Source organism: Cupressus sempervirens, chromosome 8 (genome assembly GCF_028749045.1).
Source record: "Cupressus sempervirens isolate cs-2001-9-10 chromosome 8, ASM2874904v1, whole genome shotgun sequence".
In the NCBI taxonomy this organism is placed as follows: Eukaryota; Viridiplantae; Streptophyta; class Pinopsida; order Cupressales; family Cupressaceae; genus Cupressus; species Cupressus sempervirens.
In genome coordinates, this window is record NC_143125.1 from 265,865,748 (window position 1) to 265,891,583 (window position 25,836).

A 25,836-nucleotide genomic window follows, 5' to 3' on the forward strand; every position below is an offset into this window, starting at 1 on the left:
CAACACCCCGTAATGGTGCAAGAAATTGTTGAATTGATTCATCTTTGTTGGTAACACCATTTTCCGCCTAGATAGTTTTACACATATGAAGATGTCTGATAGTATCTTCCTTCCCATCACTGGTAAACTTGGGGTAATTTCTATTTTGGCCTTGCCATAACTGGCGTCTGCTGTGGTGCTATAGGTGGCTGTTTTGTCCATAACAATTGTTATTGTTGTGTGCGTACTTGTGCTTGTGTGCACTTTGGTGTGATAACTTTTGTGAAGAGGCATGGTCCACTATCAAATTGTAATTGCTAAAACGGTGTATCCGGGACAAAGTAATCACCATGCGCCTGTGCTCCTTCGACACCTTGAGCCGTACTGGTTCCCTCTTTACTTCTATCTGGGTTTTGCACCCATGGCATATTTAAGTTCATAAATTCCTCCCTCGTCTCCTCAACCAAATTCAACCTTTGCGGTGTCTCTTCGAGTAAATCCTAGGTACTTCTTGGTTGTAGACAGTTAGGGAAACCCTGCTCTCTATTTAGTGCACCTCCTGTGGCATCGAGGTCACCCACCATCGTACCCGTTGGCAAGTTGCCTGAGCCTTTTGTCATTGCTCAACTTGTGCGAGGACCAAAGCTCTTTGTGCGGTGTGAATATCATCATTATTTTGTTCATTTTTATTTTTATTTTTGTTCAATTGATTTGGTATTAATCCTCAAAAAACATCATAGTTAACAAGAACACTTTTATTTATGTAAGTCACCGTACATCATTATGGTCGTCTGTGCGACCGTTACAGAGGTTAGTGTTCTTTTTCACTCACACACTACTCACATTCCCATGGCCTAGTGCTCATGGGTGGGACCTTCGGCTGTTTCCATCACACTTCTATTTCTCGACGGTTGTGCTCTCGAAAGTTCTGCAGGGTTTGTTTCCTTCGCTGCTCCCACTTGATCTCCTCGCATCGTCGTCGTCGTGCCAAAAAAGCTTGTGCAAACAGTTTGAGAAATTGATGCAACAATTGGTTGGTGGTGGGGCTTACGTTTAGTGAGTTCCAGATAGTGTCCTTCAGAACTTCTTCCCATACGGCTTCTCTCCGGACGAAGGTCTCAATAATCGAATGGAACAAAATGTGAAAGTTCTTTGTCAGTTCGTGCTCCCCTTTAAACAGCTCGGGAATTCCGTTTTTGTTCACTCTCACATTTTCCTCCAGAGGTATTCCTATTTACTCTATTTGTGGTATGCCATTGGTTGCATCACTTTCCCTAGATTCAAAAGGGCAACAACGCCAAATGTTTACCCTTGTGGGGTAGTAGAGATTAATTGCATATAGAAAGTGAAGTACTCAACATGAAATGTAAAGAGAGATAATAATGATATATTCATTCATTGATCACTGTACACAAATGTATTCCATACCAACCTATCTCAAATAAGGAAATGATGCATACATATAGTGTTTGAGGGGTCGTGAGGTAGACCGACGTGATCCTGTAACTCCCTCGGATGTGCCAATCATCTGACTACCTAATAACCCAACAACAACCATAGTCTACATAAGAACATTGCGGAGGCATGTCTTTCCACTAATCACAAACTAATGTTAATTCATGTGTGGTGGTTGTTAATTACTATCGAAACATATAGTAATTTAAATATGGTTGATACTCATTATCTAATTTAATAATATCAATGCAACATTAATATATATGATATTGGTATCATAGTATGCTATTATTGATAGCATAGGATGATATCAATATTAGCAATGTGTATATCGATACTCACTATCCATGAATGTCTAAATTAATACCAACAATGCAGTTAGTATTAACATGTTAACATTAATGGTATGAACAAAATTAACATTATGATTAATATCAATAATAAGAACAAAATCAACAACATAATATCATTAACATGAAAATATTTATTTCTATTTCTATTTCAATTTCAATCATGTATATATGTATATTTAATAATATACATGTACAATATTTAATGTTTTATATATATACATACATGATTGTTATCTTACTATTTATAAATCATGTGCTATGATAACCAATAATCATAGAAGAATATAGAAGGATAGAGATCAAATGCTCAAGGCATAGGCCTCTTATGCATTTGATTTCATCGATAGGAATAATCTGATCAAAGCTACAATTCATTAACACTCCCTCTTTGCTGGGGAGGATGATTACTATGATATTGCTATTAGGATTCAACTCTGGAGTTTTTGAGTCAAACTCATTGACCCATATTTCATGAATAGTGGTTTACACAAACCCATCTCTCATGACAATGAATGGAACACTTAACATGCATTGGATCTAGGTGATGATTACTATTCTCATGTAAACACAATAGATCCATATATTGTGTGGAAGGGATATCACCTCAATGTAATATTAGGAGTTATGGCATCTCCGTGGATATAAAGTCTAATGATATCCACCATAAATGATGTCACCGCATGGTGGCATCATGAGTAATGGCATGTCCATGAACATCAAGTTACATGACATCATACTCACAATATCCTTTCTGGTATGTGCACTAGCATCAAGTCACATGATGCTGACTAAAATATTATCTTCTCATGACATATTCACAGATATGTTACATAATATCCACCATGAAATATCTCAGTAATATAACTCATCATGATTACTCATAACTCAATTAATATCACTTAAGAGATATGAACTATCAGACATGTCCACAGATATCAAGTCACATGATGTCCATCATGATAGTAAGGTTAAACTATTGTAAAGTTGTCACTTTACAATAGTAACCATAACAAGTGTACATCACTGAAATATCGTCACCTCTCAATGATATTCACAGGGGCCCATTAATCATTGAACCAATGTAGTCATGGAGTCATACTCATGACATCCATCTTGAAACATATCAGAGGGTGGATCCACCACGACTCATCCTAGAGGGTGGAAACAATGGCTTTCAGCTCAAACCTCTCTCAAAGTGAAGAATGTGTAAGGATGCAAATAAGAGATTACTGATGCTGAAACTCCTTTTCAGCTCAGGCTTCGATCTCCAACGTACCAAGATTATCCCAAAAGTACACAACCTTATCTCTAGGAAGAGGCTTGGTGAGAATATTGGTCGTCCGTTCTTCAGTGATAATGTACCTCAACTGAATACTAGAGAAACCATCTCGTCATGGTCTACTCCCTCTGAATCAATATCGTTAGATGTTAACTGATGTAGATCATTTTAGTTGCTCCCTCTATAACAGAGGCATGCCTTGTTGATATGCTTCAATAATGGAAAATATCTTGCACCAAGAGACTCATGATAAAGCACACGATTTATTAGTTCAATGATCACAACATTGTTCACAGGAGCAACTTCCTGTACACAAATGTACTAGTCTGATTTCATTGTAACTGGAGTGAATAAATTGTGAACTTACCCCCAGGCTTGGCAACGCCAGACTTTAATGTTAATGTGGCTCCCTTCTGAAGCTCTGAGTACATGCGTCAACCTCCTCACCTCCTCGTTCAAGGTTGCCTTAGTTGGATTTGTTGGATTCCCTCTGAATCTGATATTAAGCTTCAATTAGAAGAAACATCTCTATCCAACAACTCAGTCTCATGACTGCAAGCATCAAGTTCTTTCTCTCTTGAATACACTCTGTGCTGAAAACATTTGAGAGAGAGATTACAAGTAGTTCATAAAACTATCCCGAACAAAAATTACCAATGCTAGAACCATACATGGTTCTCTAATCCAACATAATTCCATGAATTAATAACTACTGATAGAATTTATGAACATTATTCAATCAAGAACTACTTATCACTTTGTTTGACAGATCTTAGGTCTTTGTAAGCTATGTTATTGATCATCACTTAGACCATCTCCATCACCCAACAAGGTATTACTGACTATGCCAATGTCATCTCTCAGTTTCAAATGTACAAATTGTCTCACCTCTCCATTGGAAACCATAATTGGTGCCCTCACTTGTACTAAGTATATCATTAGCATTCGCTAGAATGCCAGGCATATATTTCTCAGTGAGTCCTTTTGTGCCTCCTTTGGAAATTACTCAAAGTATTATAGGGCTCTAGAAATACAAAGTGCTACCAAAGGAGTCACTATCTTATAATATCAGTCTGAAATCACTCTTGTCAGCAACTTAGTTCCTTATGTGGCTTGCAGAGTATCGATCTGTTATAAGATTTAGAGGAATCAATTTATGCTCTTGAAGTGTTGATGGATCAACAATTGTATTTAGGCATTGCCAGTACCTATCTCCGAATTTTATGTATTGATCCAAGTACTCCGAACAAACAAAAGATAAGATAGACGTGATGATGATTTCTAAAGATGTCTCATGTTTGTAAAATTTGAAACCTTCCTGGACTTGCTCGAAGAATACCACCATTAGACTTCTCATGTCAATAGTTGAGCTGCTTGACAATGTCACATTCATCACATGGTTACGTAGTTGCGAAGGAATACTGATACCAGAGTGGATTTTAATCATAATTAAGGATTGTTCTTACTGCCTGATTGTTCCCATTTTCATCTACAGCTGCAAGTTACAATACACAAAATAGAGATGTTGCCAAGGAATTCCAATATATATTCCCTTCTCAAATCAGCGACTCAGTAATCGATTCAACTTGGTGAGTAATCACTGTCCTTGTGCTTCCTTTCTGTGCAGTATGGAATTGCTGATAAATAATGAATCTTTAATAATAATCTTGCTATAGCTATATGTACAACAAGAGGTAGTCCTCCATCTCATTGTAATTTTGACTCCTCTCTGTACATGCATTATGAAGTGCTAACCGATAATCCAAACAAGACTAATACCCAAATTCACACACTTCAAATAGTTTGAAGAGAATGCATTGATAAGCTCCCAATCTTAAATGTTTATTATTCTGCCAGCAACATATATTTAACCACCGAACAAAATAAGGAATACATATGCTAAAGATATAAATTGTTCATGTATCTCCATCAAGCAATATATAACCTTAAATATATTATTCCAATACGCCACATGCTGTTCAAGGAATCGTGACCTCCATATGTCACAGAAGATATACTTGATTGGGTAGTCCTCATGTAATCCTTAATATCAATTCCATCAATGACGATTCATTTCTTTAATGGATTGATATAAGAATCTCCTGAAGCAGAGTTTGACATCAAAGCCCTTTATTACGTGAAAGCCTATAATTTGATTACTTGATGCTTGCCAGGTGTATGCAGGTGTTTTGCTGATGTCACATCTTTACATTGAGAACATTGATTTGAATGATGGCTTCAATCTTCCTAAATGTTCAGTATTCTACGATGATTGGTTCTTTTAGTTAGATATCCTTGACACTCATTATTCACTACTGACTTGGGAAGTATTTGAACGAATTATAGTGTCACGTTTCTGCAGGTAGTGACATTCCAAAAATGATACACACATCGAATACGTCTGTCTTACATATCAGTCCCAATGATTCAGACCAGTAATATACATTTTACGAATTTCCAATTCTTTATTATCAACATCGACTTCTATGTTTGGATTAGTTTGCTGCCACATTGCTGCAAGAATGGCTCTCTGCTGGAGATGGCTTAAAGGATAATAACTAGTGGCCTGCAAGTGCAGGTTTAGGTGTATTGATCTGCCCCACTACATACTTCTCCTGCTAAGACTTGTGCTTTGTAAAGTTACATACACTGGGTCCTGCAGATTATGAACAATCACATTTTCAGTCCCACCTTATAGATATCTCCCTCATCCTACAGAAGTCCCCATGAGTGATATCTTGGATGTTGTGCTAGTTCATCAATACTTCAAACAATTCAATAGTATCCTCAATAGTTTGCTAAATGTGTGATTCATAACCTAGTCTCCATTGAATTAGTAACTAGTGATACTTGACTCACACCATCTACCTCTTCGCAGTGATACTTGGCTCTTGCCCTTCTGCTCGTGGGCTCACCTTGCTGAAGTTGTGCATCAACTGTGACTGGGTTCAAGGAATCAATGTGGTGTGATTGTGCTCATCTGTGAGTGCAAGTAAAGCCCCTTCTTTGTGTAGTCTCCTCTACCTGTGACGTGCAACACTCACCCCACAATGACATTCTCACAACTCGCTCGTTGACGTCTCCATGCATCTGCTGGTGATGTTGAATTTATAGAGAAATCACACTTATAGTACCGCCGGTGACTGTGCCCATTTTATTTTATGGATATCTCTGATCCAAGGCTTGGATTAGACGTCACTTTCAATATCTGATATGGTATATCAGTCAATCTTGACTGATATGACAACATCTTCTAATGATCTCAATCTGCATATGATGTAAATCTTAAATGCTCTTTATTGTATATACCTCTGCATATATATGAATCATGATCTGTTATTAGCTTGATTCAATGATGCTTGTGTCTCAACCATATGTCTTTCTTCCGATCAAATTTTCCTTATTAATGCTAACAAATCTCTGAATTTCTCTCAACAGGCAGGAATCTTCCTTTAAGTGATAAAGCTCTGTTCAAAGGAACTTGGCTCTGATACCATGTTAAAATTTGATCAGATTTAGACATTATAGTATTTTTAAATTTCTCTATATAATATGCTGCTGAGACTTGTTTGGCACTGATTGATTTTGGTACCTCCCAAGTCATATTGGACCGAATATATATATAGATGAGTGGAGACATGTCTACGTAGGGACATGTCTCTATGGAGGCATGTATTTCCACTCATCACAAACTAATGTTAATTCACGTGTGTTGGTTGTTAATTACCATCGATACTAAAATCGATTCATGTAGTAATTTAAATATGGTCAATACTCATTATCGAACCGAATAATATCAATGCAACATTAATATATATGATATCAGTATCATAGTATGCTATCAGTGTGATGCAGTGCAAGGTAGGAAAATCCTAGAGGAGATGTCGTAGCCCCCAACAAATAACCACATAGCGGAAGAAAAATGATGACACAGAGATTTAGATCCACAATAACACCATTCTCAAAATAGAATCATATTATTTTCATTCAACATGCCCAACTGTAAGGCCTTCTGGGTTATGGCCAAGTACATAAGCAAATACAACAATAGCTTTGCAAGATCTCACAAGACCCTAGTTAGCCCTGGTCCACAAACTGGTAGAAACTCCAAGAAGAATCTAAACTTGTGCTCGCAAGCCACCAAGCAACTTTATTGTTTTCCAAGCTGCAACTATTAGCTTTGCTCATAAACTTCGCTCCTCTTAGTTACTCCATGTTGAACTGAAAAATGACTCTAGACTCCATAAGACCCTCTACTTATACTAAACCAAGCCACAAGTCGGCCGAGCATAAAAGACATTAAATAAACACTCATTAAATACACCTTCAAGCCACAAGTCGGCTTGGTAGAAAACATTAAATACATGAAATAAGGAACTTTCTGTTAACTTCTTAAATGCCACCTTGGTAAATGAAATGCCCTTTTCCCTTTTTATCTCCTTTGTTATTTTTATTATTATTTTTTCTCTATATTTTGTCACTTTCTCTTTCCACATTTTTTTTAATAAGTTAAATTATGCCCCATTTTATTTTGTGATGCAAGATGCTCCTACATCAAACTCCCTAGGTAGATAGAAAAGTATGTCCCATACTTTGATGCCAAAAGAAATATCTGCACATAACTTCATCTTCACCAAAGGTTTCCAGTCCATCCTAGAGAGAAGAACAAATCTAAAGATCAACCATCTATTCTTCATCCAGTCAAACATCAGAATCCAATGAATCTCAGCAATCCAATTAGCAAGCTCACTCCTAGTAACAAACTGAACATAATGCTTCACCAACAATTTCTCCAACTTATCACAACCACCAACAACAATATCCTCAAACATGAAATCCGTCCCAACAACATAAGGTAACTTTTGAACCAAATCAACATGTAAATCCTCAGCCATGTCAACCACTGGCAAATCAGGAACATACAAATCCGCAATATCATGTAGATCCTCAACCACATCAACATCTAGTAAATCCACACCAACAACATCCAACTCCACATCAGTAGAAACATCCATATGTGAATTCTCACAATCAATACTCTCATCATCCACTATAAGATGCTTTGCAATTTTCGTGTCAGATCCATCTAATTGATCATGAAAACAAATATCCTCTTCAGCTTTAGTGAAGTCATCCTTTACCTCTTCCTTAACAACAAAGTGTCTTCTCCTCTGCACAATCTTCTTAACTGACCAGACCACTCTCTTTTAGATCAGTAGACTCCAGTGCCATAAATCTCTGCGAAACTCAATTATCCCTTCCTTAACTTGATTCGGTCAAACTAGCTTCTAGCCGAGAAAACGTCTCTGAAATCTTCTTCTCCACTGCATCATGGAGATTTGCAATCATCCCAGGGTCCAATCTTCTTGGATGCATCTTCCAAGATCTTTGCAAACCCTCTCAACTGGATCCAACCTTCACTCAACAAGATCAACCCTCCATCTTCACAACCATCTCTTCATATCACGATACATCTACAAGCCCTCTGCAATTGTAAGTTAGAACCATGACCTGGCACCTCACAACAAAGATAGCTAGGACTCCAAAAGGAACAATCCACCACAAGATTTAACTTTGCTCTGATAATCTTCACCCCAAGTTTTGGTGCAAATTGCCTCAACTTCGGCGATCTGTCTACACGCTCAAGAAAACTAGCTCTGCTACCACCTGATGCAATGCAAGGCAGGAGAATCCCTAAAGGAGATGTCCTAGCCCCCAACAGATAACCAGATAACAAAAGAAAAATGATAACAAAGAGATTTAGATCCACAATAACACCATTCTCAAAATAGAATCATAATATTTTCATTCAACATGCTTGACTGTGAGGCCTTCTAGGTTATGCCAAGTACATAAGCAAATACAGCAACAACTCCAAAGCCTAACTAGCCCCTATCCACAAACTGGTGGAACTCCAAGAAGAATCTAAACTTGTGCTCGCTAGCTACCAACCAACCTTCTTGTTTTCCAAGCCGCGGCTACTAGCTCTGCTCATAAACTTTGCTCCTTTCAGCTACTCTATGCTGAATTGAATAATGACTCTAGACTTCAAAAGACCCTCTACTTATACCAAACCAAGCCACAAGTTGGCCTAGCATAAAAGACATTAAATAAACACTCATTAAATACACCTTCAACCCACAAGTCGGCTTGGCAGCAAACATTAAATACATGAAATAAGGAACTTTTTGCTAACTTCTAAAATGCCACCCTGGTAAATGAAATGCTTTTTTCCCTTTTTATCTCCCTTATTGTTTTTTCTCCAACTTTTGTCACTTTCTCTCTCCACATTTTTAAAAAAATAATTTAAATTATGCCCCATTTTATTTTGTGATGCAAGATGTTCCTGCATCACATTGATAGCATAGTATGACATTGATATGAACAATGTGTATATCGAGATTTGATACTCACTATCAATGAATGTCTAAATTAATATCAACAAAATAATTAGTACTAACAACATGATTAACTAATGGTATTAACAAAATTAACAGCATGATTGATATCATTAACTCATGCTTAACAATAGTAATTCTAATTTCAATTTCAGTTATGCATATATGTATATTTAATAATATACATGTACAATCTCTCTCTCTCTCTCTCTCTCTGTATATATATATATATATATATATATATATATATATATATATATGATTGATATCTTACTATTTATTAATCAGGTATTATGATAACCAATAATCATAGCAGAATATAGAAGAAGGATAGAGATCAAATGCTCAAAGCTAATAGGCCTTGTATACATTTGATTTCATTGATAGGAATAATCCAATTGAAGTATTCATTAACAATTCCAATTACATCTTAATCTTCTCAACTCTTGTAAAATCTAAGGGAGAGGTAGAACTAGAGGGTCTAGTCATAGAAGTTTGCACTGGGCATGACTTGGCCTCCTCGCTCAATGTTTCTGACTCAGTTTATGGCTCGTCCTCCATCTTGGATATAGCTCTGCCTCTAGCTTCTCCTTGCACTATCAATGACTACTCATTCAACTCAATGTCATCCAATGTGAAACCAAATCCATCCACCTCCTCCATAGTTTGCATCTCCAAATTATTGATTTATTCCTCTTCAAAACCTCCGCTTCAAGGCAATAAAAATCAGTTTACAAGTGTTTGGAAGGCTATTTTCCCCCTCTCAGCAAAATACAAGTTAAGAAATGAGAAATGAAATTAATTTCGGTCATTTTTTGCCTTCAAGTGCTGTCATAAAACTACGACTGGACTTTTAACAAATACTCACCAAGTTTTCAAGTTTTTTGGCAAAAACTTGAGCAAAAACTTGACAAGTATTTGGTGAGTTTTAACGAAAAATTCAACACCAATAAAAGCCATAAAAACTCCCCAGGCCAGAAAACTCAGCCAATTTTTGCAACTTGGAATGTACTTTGCTAGTAGTACATCTATGGACCATAGGAGTGCATATTCAAAGTATTGTATAATACATACAATGTTAACTACCTACATATCATATACTAAAAATGGAAAACTTAAATATGGTAAGATATGCTATTTCAAATTTTAATTATTAGAGATAAATTATTGAGAATATTGGCACCATAATGTGAAAAGATTTAAGGTATTCATTCTATGCTAAGTCATTTCTTTTATTTGTTATTTATTCTCAATATATTCATAATGAGTAATGATTAATTAAAAATTGCAACTTATCAACTATTGATTCAAAGTGTAGCCTTGTCCTTTTCTATATTTATTCACACATGCTCGAATATTGCATCTATTAATGGATGCCATAAAGGAAAAAGGTTCTCATAAAGTACCTGTGAGTTTAATCCATTTGTTGATCTCCTTTGTTAATGGGTAATGTGTTGAGTTAAAACTGAATGACATACTAGTAAATGTAACACATGCCATGTGTTATTTAATGGCTCTACAACCACATTTTACTTGACATGTTAATGGAAAAACTGGGAACTTTTGATAATCCATTGATACCATATTAAATGCTTTGTATAACTACATGATGTTTACCAACCTCTTAAATGTGAGATCTTTGATATTGGAGTTGTCTTGGAATGAAGAAAAGGTTATTACAACTATAGTGAATTGCAGTATAATTGTATACAAATGGAAAATTGACTATTGTTTATTAGAATATTATTAATATTACTACTTTAATGGTCAATTATGTAATATATGTAATTATTTGTAGATAAGATCATCTTTACGATCTTAATTTTCTTATTAGGAACTTTCTATTTTGTACATTTCTAAAACTCTCTATAAAGATCTCTTTGAACATTTGTTGAGAGATCAAATATTTTACCAATTACTTTGCATAATATGGTGTACCAGAGAAAAGGTAGATTTTTGAAAAAATTATAATTTCTTAGAAAATTATTAGTTCTTAATTATTCAAATTTTTTAAGATCTTGCTCTTAGTTTTCAGAACCCGACTAGCGTTTTCATGGCCATTCCTTTACCAATTCTCGTGAATTTTTTTTGCAATACAAAATTGTGGGATGCTTTTTTTTGGGCAAATTTTCTTTGCAAATCACATTGCTAGGTTGTTTTTACAACATATTTTGTCTATGCCACTTTTTCTCTTAACCTGTGATTCGTCTACAAACTTCCCATGTTTCTTGGGCGTTTTTTGCAACCTTCAATCATCTTTGTGGTCATTGTCTCTGTAAATAGTGGCCATTACTATAAAGCGCGCGACGCAAGGCATTTTTTTTTTGCAAAATCATGGGTTCCTGTACATCCCATGTTTTTAGAAAATGTTTCTCAACTATGTTTTATGCCCACGATGCCATCTAGGGTTTCCTTCTCTGCAAATGCAACCATTAAGTGCCATTTCTGACCTTGCATGCTCGTTTTTTTGCAATTTTTTCAAGATTTATTGATGTCGGCTAAGGTTTTGTTCAACCCCCTTGGCTGTTTTGCTGGTGTTAAAATTTGATTACAAAATCTTTTAGGGTTTTCCGAGAGCTCCACTTGGTTGTTCTCAAAATTTTCTAGGTGCCTTGATTTTTGTGCCTCATTTTTTTGTACAAGTGGATTTGAGTATTGACTTCCAATTTTTTTGAGTTTTTTGCAAGGACCTCTGGGTTATCTTCGGATTTTTCTGGTTAGCCAACTTTTTTTCTTGAAATGTGTGTTAGTCTTATATCATCTTTTGAAGTTTGTACCTACATTTGCCTTTGTTTTTTGCATAGGGATTTGTGGTTTGAATCTGTGCTACTGCCTCTTCTATAGTTTTTTTGTTTTCCGTGCATTGGGGAAACATGCAAGATGGCGTCATTGACCAACTTAATGTTGGAGGGCAATTAGAGATTCCATATCAAGAATTACAACACCTGGAAGAAGCGCATGCTAACAATCTTCGAATATCTTTGCCTTGAGATGATTCTTTTGGGAACAAAAACTCTTCCTACCACAATACAAGTAGATATAGACAAGTTTGATGATCAAAATCGAGAAGTTGTCATGCTTCTTAAGCTCTCTATCACAAATGATCAGTTGCCTTAGATTCCTTCTCGCAAGTTTGCAGCCGACATTTGGCAGCTCAAAGGAGTTAGACGAGACATTCGACAAAAGTTGAGCATTCTTTTTGAAGAACCAGTTGTTCTCTATCATGGTGGACAAATGCATGTTCTTACAGGAGTATCTCACAAAGATTAAGGGCATTGGGGATCAACTCGAAGCTATTGTTCGGAAAATGGAGGAAGATATGGTAGTTTGGTAGTTATCACCTTGAAGAGTATACCAAAATCTTATGAGCACTTTTTAGAGACTCAACATTACTTCTACTTATATTGATCTGAAATTTTTTGTGTTATGCACCAAACTTCTACAAAAGGATCGTTGGAAACAATAGTTTGGTAGAAGTGCCACCTCGTCCTCCTCAAAGCATGCCTTTTTAGAAAAATCCTTTCACAAGGATAAAAGCAAATGTCAACACCCTTATCCATCTCAACAAAAGGGCCCAAATTAGTCATAGGATGCTTTGAAGAACAAGAAGGTGCAGTGTAATTACTATCACAAATATGGCCATTTGCTCAAAGATTGTTGCAATCGGTTAGCTTCTAAACAATGGAAGCAGGGAGGGCCTCAGTCTAAAGGAAATATTGCTGAGCACACAACGTAGAAAGAAACTGCCTTTTATGCCTTCATGGCTAAAAGACTTGCAGATTGTGTAAAATCTTTTGCTTGGTATATCAATTCTAGTTCTTTGCATTTCACTCATAGGCGTGATTATTTTAATAGGTTTGTCTCCCTTTATTGATTCAGTTATATTTCGAGGAGGTGAAGAATATACTGTTGTTGGAAAGGGTAACCTATGAATATAGTCTAGTGGGAGGAATCTTATTTTCCTCATTGTATACTATGTTGCTAGGATGGAACTTAATCTACTCTCAGTGAGTTAAATCATGCTACATTCTCCTTAGCTTGATGTGATATTGACTACACGCAAGTGCTCAATTGTTGATCATGTGACACACACCATAATGACTGTTGGCATTGAGGATCATGGCCTATATAGACTTGTGGATACTGGTGATTCTATTGAGCATGCTTTCACAAAAAAATCAGCTTCTATTAGTAGTCTCTGACACCAACAATATGGTCACCTAAACATTCACTACCTTGCCCAGCTTGTTCGGGATGATTTAGTACTTGGCCTACCTGAAATGCAAACTTAAAATCAGCAAGTTTGTGGAACTTGTTGTAATGTCCCCTCTCAATAATTTAAGATATTTGAGATTACCTTTGAATGCAGGAGATTTCTTTCTCTAAAACTTGTATAAATTAGAGTTGATTGATTATAAATTTATGGAGGAGTTATATATCATAGACTTGTATGATGATTGTTTGTTTGTTCAAAGAATGTGATATATTGTGAATTCTGATTGAATCTTATACAAATCTCAGTTTATGTAGAATGGTTATGTCCATATCCCTCAAGGATATGTTTAACTGCTATCTTGAATATACTAATTTGATCTATGACGATTGTAGTATAAGGGTTATGATATTCTTAATAGCACAGTATAACTATGTCATGGCCTATGTGGTCTTTTTCTTGATGTATGACTGATTGATTGACCACTTTTACTTGCTATATCCAATATGCTTTATCAAGATGCTACAAGTCTCGTATGAGTCTGGCACAATCTTTGAATTGCATGAACACTGGCCTGTTATATGGGATTAGTCTAGTGATGTTGTAAAATCTATCCATCTAGTTGCTTTCTCATTACATCTAGTGATTTTGTAATCGAGAATAACGTCACTTCTAATTTGTAGAACTTGAACTTTGCATCTAAGGCAAGAGGCTATTGAATGTTGGGGCCTTCTTATTTTATGCCTTCCTTATTCGTAAACTAGAAACTAAATATATATTGCTTGAGACTGGTCAATGGTCTTGCTTGAGATGTTTATGATTGGATAATGTTGTTCGATGATTGAAGATATTATATTCAACACATTTGGTCGATGCTCTTTCTTATGTATATACTGTCTAATTTTTCCTATATCATTCATACTGCTTATCACTCCTATTATGACTGATGTGGCTGGTTGTATTTGTTCCCTGTTCGTTTCCTTTCTAAGTGTACCTGCGATAGAGAATGCTATTTGATACTTTTCAAATATAATTATATGCAATGCCCTTAATATCATATGTTGTTGATTGAGTATGGTCAGAAGTCTGACAGTGTATTTGGGATGATTCAATGCCCTCTTCCTATTTGATGATTTTTTTTTGAGTGTATTCCCTTTTGATGATCCCCCCATGACAGTGCCTCTTTCTTTCCATGAGTTTATCGATTGAGTAATTGCCAAGTGTGATAGATATATATCCAAGCAATGATTGGATTTGTTGAGTATACTCCACCGTTGGTTCCTTTTGGTTGGTCTTGGTGTTTCATAGTATATAGATATCAAATCCTCCATTAGCTCTTCCTCTTTAGACCCATCTATATTCTCAAGGTCGACTTCTCTGTTAATGATCGCATATACTTATAAGATTGCAAATACTCATAATTTTCTTGTATTCACATTGATTCTTCTATTATAATAAGGTTGTCGCTGAGGTAGATCTCAATCTCCTCTGTATAGAATTCGATGTCTATCCTCTAACCGCTTCCCTTACCATCATTGAGTGAGTCTGTATATCCCTTTCTATACCCCTCTCCTCAAAAGTTCCACTAATGTTTTATATATCTTTCCTGAATAGTCGTAATTGTTGTTTGAGTCACTTATAATATAGATTAATTTTTTATTTATTTTTATTTATGAATAATATTATTTAATAACATATTTTCTTTTATAATAATAATTTAGAAATAATCATATATTTTATGTTCTTATTAGTGTAATATATTATATTATTATAATAATATAATATATAATGACTTATTTAATAATATTTTATATCTTATCTTTTTTCTTATTATTTTAATTATATAATTTATTACTTATATAATTTTATCAATTTATTTATTAAATTCTACTATAAGAAATTAGGGGACATAACACTTGTCAAGTAGGAAAGCAACATAGGACGCCATACGAGGATGGTGACACATGGGGGAGCCTCTAAGGTACTACAGTTGGTACGTGCTGGTGTATGTGGTCCAATGAATACTCCTTCTGTTACTAGGTGTAGGTATTTCTTACTTGTTGGTGATTTCAGTAGAAAAATGTGGGTGTACTTTCTTAAATAGAAATCGAAGGTGTCTACTATATTTTAAAAATTTAAGGTTTTAGTAGAAAAAGATTTTGGTTGTTCTATTATATCTCGTAGGTCTGATAATGTGGGGGAGTTTTGGTCTATTACTTTCTTCACTTTCTAATGATACGCATGGCATAAAACGTTAGTTAACCGCACTATACACCCCTCAACAAATGACGTTGTAGAGCATTGTTACTGCACCATTACAAAAATGGGCAGGTCTATGATGGAACACATGAATGTTCCTAAGAAATATTGGGCAGAAGCAATGTTTACTGTGGTCTATCTCCTTAATAGGTCTTTGACACATGTTGTTAAGGGGAAGACTCCTGAGAAAAGCCTGGATTGGTTGCAATCAATCATCTGAAAGTTTTTGGCTCTTTAGCATATGCTTGGATTCTAGGTGCCCAACACTTGAAGTTGGATTCCAAGTGTCAGAAGCTCATGTTTACAGGTTACAATGACAACCATAAGGCTTACCGACTAATTGATGTAGACACAGATCTCCTTATTGTTAGTCGTGATGTTGTCTTTGATGAAGAATGAAGACCATTTCTCTATTCCTCGTTTGAGTAGAATTCTGTGGATCAGCCTTTGAAAGCCTTTGATTTGGGTGTTTGTCTTTCATTAGGCCCCCTTGATGGGAGGGATGATACAAAATCTGAGTTTGATGTTGCACTACCTGACTTTACTCTAGATGATGCTAATCTTCCACCTGTTGTAGATCTTGTTCCACCTCTAGTTATTCTAGCTCCAGTTTTTCCTCCTACCGATGTTGGCACATCTAATCTCCGACCTTAATGATGGGCTAAGACCATCAATGATCTTTATCTTGTTGAGCTCATTGCAACTTAGTTTGGATGCAAAGTCCATCAGATGGATGTTAAGAGTGCCTTCCTCAACGGTGAGTTGCTGGAAGAAGTCTACGTGATGCAGCCTCCTCATTTCAAGGTTTCCAACAAAGAACACTATGTATGTAGACTCAAGAAAGCACCCTATGTACTCAAACAAGCCCCCCGAACGTGGTACATCAAAATTGATAAGTACTTGGTTGCTCGTAGTCTTCAACAATGCCCTTTTGACAGTAATTTGTATATCAAACCTCAGGTGATGATATTCTCTTTCTTGTTGTCTATGTGGATGACTTCATCATTATTGGCAATTCAACACATTTGATTGCAAAAATCAAACAAGTTCTACGCAAGGATGTTGATATGACTGATTTGGGGCTTCTCCATTATTGTTTAGGCGTTGAGGTTTGGCAGACTGATGGTAGCATCTTTATTTATCAGTCTAAGTATGTTAGGAACTCGCTTGACAAGTTCGTATGTAGGATTGTAAACCTACTTCCATGTCTATGGAGAAAGGACTAAAGTTATCAGCCAAATCTAATTCTCCTATTGATGAAACCACTTACAGGCAACTAGTGGGTTGTTTCATCTACCTCACTGCCACTGGACTTGATCTCAATTTTGCAATGAGCTACATTTTATGCTTCATGACAGCCCCCAAGGCTGATCATTGGGTAGCAGTGAAGCGTGTGTTGTGTTATGTGAAGGGCACTTTTGACTATGGACTTCTTTACACTGGAAGTCATGATTCCAATCTTAGTGGGTTCACAGATTCAAGTTGTAGAGGTTTTGTTGATGATAAGATATCGACTTCTGGATATGTGTTCAGTTTGAGATTTGCTACAGTTACCTAGACTAGTAAAAGGAAACATATAGTCTCACTCTCCTCTATAGAAGTAGAGTATCAAGGAGCTGTAAAGGCATCTTGTGAGATAGTTTGGCTTTGTCGAATGCTTACAGATATGCATTTATCTCAAGTAGGCCCGAATTCCTTGCTCTCTAATAATCAAGGAGTGCTCAAACATGCCAAGAACGCGGTCTTCCATGAAAGAACTAAACATGTGGATGTTCATTGTTATTACACTCAACAGTTGGTTGAAGACGAGATTGTTCACTTGTACTATGTTCCATTGCTGCAGACATTCACACCAAGCCTCTTGGTCTAGATGAGTTTGTTCGATTCAGGGGATAACTTGTTGGGGATAGGTTGACCATAAGGAGGGTATTAGAATATTATTATTTTATTACTTTAATGGTCAATTATGTATATGTAATTATTTGTAGATAAGATCATCTCATCTTTACGATCTTCTTAAGTTTCTTATTAGAAACTTTTTATTTTGTACACTTGTAAAACTCTATGATGATCTCTTCAATCATTTGTTAATACATCAAATATTTTACCAATCACTTTGCATGATATTGTTTAATTTGTCAATGTTGTTGAGATTGAATTATGAGATCTATCCTATGTAGTATCCTTTGATAGCTTACAAATGACCATTAAGTTTAGGTCTGGTGTAAATGGCAAGTAAAAATAAACTTCTACTTTGTGAACTAGTTATCATAGGAATATGGGTTGGCAAATAATGTAAATGAAATTAGAAGATTAAGAGTATTATTATTATTGGTTTTATTTTCTCATATGTTGGCCCAATGGATATGTGGTGCTAAGTTGCCAACCATCTAGAGTTGAGTTATATATTGACCCTACTTAGAGCAAGCATATAATTATTAGGTTATGTCTTTGAAAGTTTGCAAATGTTGTATGGTTTCTATTCAGGTATAGCTAGTTCTGCTAGAAATCAATGTCATAAATTAAAAGGGCCATGATGCTTGATCATATTAGTATAATAATGTTGGAGCCATATGGGGATTCCACATGATTGCCACATAGTGATTAGATCTTGAGTATTGCTGCCCTCATTGTTTGTAAATTTAACCATGATTTGATATTTACTCTACTACATTATCTTTGTACATGAATATCTAAGGGGTTTCTCATTAGTATAGCGTAATGGTTCAATCTATCAAGAACCATATACTTGTGGTATCTGATATTATTGAATCATATTCTAATCCTAAATAAAACTCCATATTATAAACTACCATCTATGGTAGATATTAACTTTCCATAGTCCATAGCAATTATGTTGTGTTTCTTGATTTAACTGTGTCAATTTTATTTTCATCAACGTTTCAGATCATACTCAATGATCCATCATCAGGATGAAAGAGAGCTGCAGGAAAGAATTGACACAGTTAAATCCAGAAACACACAACTACTATCTAGGTACCAAATTTGTACAATATCCTCGATAGGTACTTCTAAGGGTTTTTGGATGCTTACATTGAATTTGAACAATACTAGTGGGAGGGCAAGTCGAGATATGGAAGAACTTGCTAGAAGTTCCTCAATATGGGTCTATCATATTGTGCTGTTGTCAGACCTTAATTTTTGAAGGGAATTGTTACTGCAACCTCAGTTATGAAAACAGGTCAAAATCTACAAATGTGTAGGTCAAAATCTACAAAAGGCTAATATGAAAACCTATGTGTAGGTTTTCAATAATAAGTAGATTTTGATATGTAAATTATCTTTTGTATTTTACTTTAGTGCTAGCTCTTCTGTTTCTCAATGTAATTGAATGACTTTAGGAAGAGAATCAATTAGTGATGGAATAGTCCATGTTTAGATTCCTTAATGTTTGAAACAATGAATTGATCTAATGAATAGGTCTGTGAGCCCCTTTAGCAAATGTGATAATTGTTGTATCCTTTATCACTACCTACTCTCATAGTGTGACTAATAGAGAAAAACTATCATTATAACGTGATGCCTGGTCATCGTTTACATCTGCTGAATATCCCTTAATTCAATTTAGGTCATGCTATCTAATAGCAAATAAAACTGGATTTCAAGTCACATTTAACCCAGCAATTTCATATTAGAAAATATCTTATATTTAGTGTAACTAACTGCGAAGACATTTGTTTGCCAGAATCCAGCTTGAGGAAGATTAAGGCTTATTTTATTGTTGACACTAATTATGTGTTTTTGATTCTGGTATGAATTTTAATTTTTCTGGTAAAACTGAAAATATGAAACCATGTTGAGCTTTACTTTTAAATGCCTATTGACAATATATTATTAGTAAAAAATGTTAAAAATTTATCATAATTATTTTCATTTCTCCTTGTGCAGGGCTTGGTTCCCCTTGTTTCTGAAGGTGCCATGCATCAACTGCACATATTCATCTTTGTATTGGCGATTTTCCAAGTTTTATACAGCATCATAACCATGGGCCTCGGAAGAGCAAAAGTAGGATGTTATGCTCTATTAATTAGAAAGTTTAATATTTTGAAAAACAAAATGTTCATAAAAAGTTAGCTTGATTCTAAAACATTAATAGTTACATGATGTGTCCATTAGATATTTTTTTGTGATCCAAACTTAAAATCATTTTCTATCTCTAGATGCGCCGTTGGAAAGTATGGGAAAAGGAGACAGAAACTATGGAGTACCAGTTTTCATATGGCTAGTATTTTCTGCATATTTTGTGCCTTAAAAAATTAAATGATTGTTGGTTAATGGCTCTGTTCGATTATAAGGAATAACTATAAAACATTCCTATGAACAATTTTATATAAAAAAATTATTTGCAGTCTCAAAAAGCACTGTCATATTTTAAAATTTGATGCAGATCCTTCAAGATTCAGGCTTACTCATGAAACTTCTTTTGTAAGGCGTCATGCACATTTTTGGAACAAAATGCCAATTATGATTTGGATTGTAAGGTTTCTTCCATCTTTTGAGCTTTGAGAGGGAGTTATATTCATAGGCCAATATGCTGCCTAAAGAATTAAAAAAATTAGGATCTTTATTTGACAGCTACTTCAGAAAATGAATACATATTTCAGTTTAATTTCTTGGGTAAGAAATGATAACCAAGTATATTAATACATTCCTTTAATTTGCAGGAATCTTTCTTTCGACAGTTTTTTAATTCAGTGACTAAAGTTGATTATCTGACATTACGCCACGGCTTCATCTCTGTAATTTTCTTAATATTCATTTTCACATTTTCCCTTTGTTAAGATCATATTAGTTAAAGTAATACGGGGGCATTGTGGAGACCAAGTATGTGTGGGTTTCATCATTGCAGGCTCACTTGGCTCCAAACAGCAAATTTAATTTCCGCAAATACATAAGTAGATCTCTGGAGGATGACTTCAAAGTAGTTGTTGGGATCAGGTTGGTAAGCTTGCACATCATGTTTCAAACCTTAGCATGCACACCTTTTTTTTTCACCTCATTTTCTTTAGTGTATTAATGTGGTTAGGATCACAAGAAAGTTGGTTTGGTGCTATCCTTCATTCATCTCAATAACTAATAGGAAGATCACAGAATTAATAATTACTTGGTTGGATGGGGGTATGTTTTCAGTAGGGATTTGTTATGGTTATCTTTTGGGAACCTCAAGTAATCCTTACGAATATGTATTATTTAATTTATTTTAGATTAGAATCCTCCTCCTCCTCAGTACTAGTCTTAATGTACTTGCAATGTTATGCTTAGCTTTGGATGGATTGATCCTTTATGTATACACCTCAATGATGACAAAAACATATTTGCTTCAATTTAAAAAATGTTTATGCTTGGTGTCTCCACATATATTTAGTATCAATTAGTGTGGTTGTGTTTATGTTGTGAAGTTTACCTTCCTTGCTCTCATTTAGATTGCTACCCAACAGAGTAGAGTAAAAGTTACAAATGCATTCTGGAGGAGAGTCAATGATCATGATGACAAGGTTGATTCACAGAACGAGGAAAGCCGCCAAGAATTAGAAATTGGCTATGTTACCTAGGGATGCATCCCCATTTTTTTTCAGCCATCCCCATCCCCAAAATGTCTTAGGGACTAAAGATGCCTAGGGGCCTTCAATTTTGAAATATAGAGGCAATTTGACTGACTTCCAAAATAACACAGATTGGGCATAAGAATTCTGCTAATTTTTGTAGTTTAATGTTCTATAATGTATAAGCGCATGTTCTATATCAAAATTTTAAATTTCCCTACATATTTTAATTCACTTTTTTTATATAGCCCTCCCCTTTTATGTCCCCTAGCTGTCCCCAAAATTGGGAAAAAAAATTGCTGTCCCAAAAACATATGCCCCTGTCTCCATCCCAGAAGCTTGGGGTAATCTTGGAAATTGGAGAAAATGATAGGGGAGGCTAAGTACCATCATGTACAACAAATGGCTTAGTCCACAACTCCATATAACGGGGTCTAAATTTAATTCACACTCCAATGGACAATACACTAAATTGTAGGAACATAATATGTTACTAAAGCAGTGAACATAGTAAGTGTAAGATTTGGCTATGGAATAGACACCCAAGATTTATTAATATACTTTTTTGCACCTATAGTTCCCCTTAAGTGCAACTTAGAGGAAACATGCAAAGATGCAAGGATGCAATGATGGGTCTTGACTACTAGGCCATGTAAGGTACCAATTTACAAATGCAATGCAATATCTCACAAATGGAGAAAGGCCTGTGAGACAAGAATTCTCCCCAAAAGGGAGAACACAAGAAAAGCACTCTCAAGAAGAATTAAAAGGACAAAACCCCATGTGACATAAAAGTCCCCCACAGTAAGAGAGAAGAGACACCATGTAACGCCTACCAATCTAGAATATTTAGCAATTTTAGATGCTGAAAATTGGATGTAAAGGATGGTCCAATATCATTGAATATTGTCTCTTCCCTTAGGAAAGAAGAAGACCAAAGGTGTATGAATGATGCCTCCCAATTTTTAAAGGAGCATGTAGCAAGAAATCTCAATATATTTGGAGTCTCCAGAACCTACTCAAGTGTCAACTATCACTTTCAAATAAGGTGTTCTTGGCCAGAATGCTAAAAATGACAATCTAAAATATAGTGGAGATTAATGTAGAACAAGAACCAAATACTCAAGTATGTACCTGAATATAAAGTAGCTTCCTTCATGTGTTGTTCTAAAGCATCCACACTTGTGTCAAATTGTTTTGAATAATTATGTATAAAATGGACAAGGGGGTCAAATTGAAGTAATGCTTTAAAGCTTTGGCTCGGTCAAAGCCCACATCAATTGAGAAGAATAGAAATTAAAAAAATAGAAAAAGGCTTTCTTTGACTATTTTCAATGCCAAAGTGGGCGGAAATTTCAGGTTTTCTTTTGTTTTCTCCTTGCATCAATATAGTGTTTGGTGAAAGCTTCATATTTTGTGTGAAAATGACTACATGTTCCAATTATTCATCATATTGCAAATTCTTTGGGGTTTATGTAATGGCCCCACTATTAGTGTTAGCTTTGGACAAGTAAAAGAAATGTCAAAATTAAACAATAACAAGTCTTGTTAAGTTTTGAGCCTAGAAATAGAGATGATAAACAGTAATAAGGAATAACTAAAAATGCAAACAAGAGACACAAAAGTTTACCTTATGAAAAACCTTAAAATTTGAAGGGAAAAACCCAGCGACACAACAAAAGATTTATTTATTGATCATGAAATGTTCCAGAGTACAAGGCTTTCACTTGATTGATTTACAATATACCAATCAATAACATAAATAGATTGCATAAGACTCTTCATCTTTCGCACAAAGGTCTCTCTGAGTCCCAAAAATAAGACCCTTCATATTTCCACACATTAATGCTTTGCATTTTCATACGCATGCCTCTTCGCATGATGTATGCCACATGTCTTTTTATATAAAATTAACTTAAATATTCTCACAAATGTCTCTTTCAGCTAAAGGTGACCATAACAGTCATAACAAAAATTTCCATTTTATATGAGCAGAGTAAAGATCTCTATCGTAGCTACAAACTTCAACAAGTCCAACTACAATATTCTACCCCAATTCTAACCCAAACCTTAAGGATGTCTCTAGATAAGGTTGCTCAAACCTTAGTTATTCCACCATCTTCTCTGGAGTGCACCCACCCAAGGTTTCTTCTTGGATGGGACATCATCTATCCAAGGTTAATCACATATGCATAGGTTAACATCATCAAAATATATTGGCCATTATATCAGTCTCACTCGTGTTAGTCAGATGGAGACAATTCTCACATGCTGACATTATAGAGATTATATAAATCTAGGTTGTGTCAGCCAAATGGGGATTATGCCCATCTCTGATATCGACACTAAAAAATCATCTCTGTTGTGTCAGCTAAATGGGAATCACACCCATATTTGGTACTAATTCTAAAGAGTTTTAAGCTTCATCTCTGTTGTATTAGCCAAATTGGAATTACACCCATCTCTGATACTAACACCAAAGAGTTTAAGATCATTCTCCTTCACCATAAGAGGCAATATTGATCTTTCATAAAATAAATATTATAAACATGACACCATTTAAACATAACATCATTTAAATATTGCCTCTATGCAATGCTGGAGAAAAACAGTAAAAAGATTGTGAAGATGGATCTTGAGGAGTCGTCGATTTCTAGTCAGAGGGAAGGCCCTGGGAAAAGAACCAGAGGAAACTTGAAGAGGAAAGCTGCTACTAAGGAGCTGGAGAGCACGGGCAACATTGATATCAATGAAATTAAAATGGCCTTTCAGAGGATGGAGGATCTTGAGATGCAGTCTGCAGAGATTCTGAAAAATCTTGTTTAATGTTCTTCTCTCTGTTTTGGTTTTTTGTTGTCTGTTCTGTTTGCTGGTTGTGTCTGTTGGTACTGCTAGTGATGTAGTTTTTTGTTCGTATTGTTATATTACTACTGGGTCTGCTGGAACTGCTGGTTATGCAAGTTTTTGTTTCTCTTATTATAATTTTCATGGTTCTGTTCTTCTCTGGTCTGATAAGACAAGGATTATATTGATTGTCTATATGGAATTCAGCCATGAAGGGTTTCGGGTCCCTTCAAAACCCGTATTTGAATCGAAAACATCATTTAAATATTAATAATTACCCATTTTAAATTTTCATGTGTGTATTTATACACACACATATAGTTTATAACATATATGTACGGAATCACTTTTTAAATAGGAATGCTTAAATGCAAGTTTATGCCTTTTATTACCTTAGTGCAGGGTTTGGTGCCTGTATGCTTTGCGGCCCTTTTGGACTTCTTACTCCCGTACTACAAGGGAGATTAACCTTATTTTCTAATACCTTGTTCGCACTTTATTCTTTCTTTTTTGTTATAACCTTATCACTTGATTCTTTAACTTTCATTTCTTTCGGCCTTTTAATAAGTCATTTCACTTTAACGTGGTCAGCCACCTGGGGAGATTGATCTACCACTCGAAGGAAATAAACTTATAGTTGATATAATATATAGAGTTCACCTTAAAATGTTCAATGAAAACTATAGTGTACGCTCCCACCAAATTCATTAGAGTGAAAAGTAATTTTAATAATGATTCCTCCATGCCCATCTGATCGGTTTCTTATCAGCATTTGTATGTCCTCAGTGTGGTATGTTCTTTACTCATTGTTTTGTTAATGATATTAAATTTTATAATTATTAACCTATCTACCATCAACAATAGCAATAGTTTAATTTGTTAACGTATTGAGTATTATTACCATCATTATTGTATTAATATGTATTATTTTATTTGTCAACACTATGGATATTGTTGTAGTTAATATTATATCAAGTATTATTACAATTAATGTGTTTTAATATATTGCTTGTAACAATAGGTGTTTAATATATATTGATTAATTGACTTAAAATCAACTTAGATTTTGTTACATATTATTGAATAATTGATGTTGATTATTCTTTGTGTATATTGACTATATTATCATTGATTAATTATTGTTTGCATTAGTCATGGATGTTGTGAATTACAATTGTTTTGATACTCAATGCTCATTGTCGATATATTTGAACGTATAAATAATTAATCGATATCTTTGAATATATAAAATATTTGTCTTTATTAGTTGATATAATAATAAAATATTCATCTTAATATTTTAATATTGTTATTATTACTTGTAATCAAATTCATTAATATTATTACAATAATATTTACATATTTACAAGTAATATTTGATTATTGATTAATATCATTGACTAATAAATTTTGATAAGGAATTAAATACATATATCTATATTAATTATATGTTGATATAGGGTTATGACACTTTAGAATGGAATAATGGGGA

The 25,836-nt window shown here is 34.9% G+C and overlaps 1 protein-coding gene across 5 annotated transcripts in view; it reads left to right on the forward strand.

Moving 5' to 3' along the window:
* Positions 1-25,836, forward strand: part of LOC149542473 (MLO-like protein 9) — a 117,144-nt gene that overhangs the window by 28,335 nt on the left and 62,973 nt on the right. For all 5 annotated transcript variants that reach the window (XM_089797415.1, XM_089797414.1, XM_089797418.1 and 2 more), the window contains 5 exons: positions 19,846-19,962; positions 20,118-20,178; positions 20,345-20,433; positions 20,622-20,696; positions 20,807-20,895. In XM_089797415.1, the coding sequence (XP_089653541.1) occupies positions 19,846-19,962; positions 20,118-20,178; positions 20,345-20,433; positions 20,622-20,696; positions 20,807-20,895 (431 nt within the window). The remainder of the gene's footprint in view (positions 1-19,845; positions 19,963-20,117; positions 20,179-20,344; positions 20,434-20,621; positions 20,697-20,806; positions 20,896-25,836) is intronic.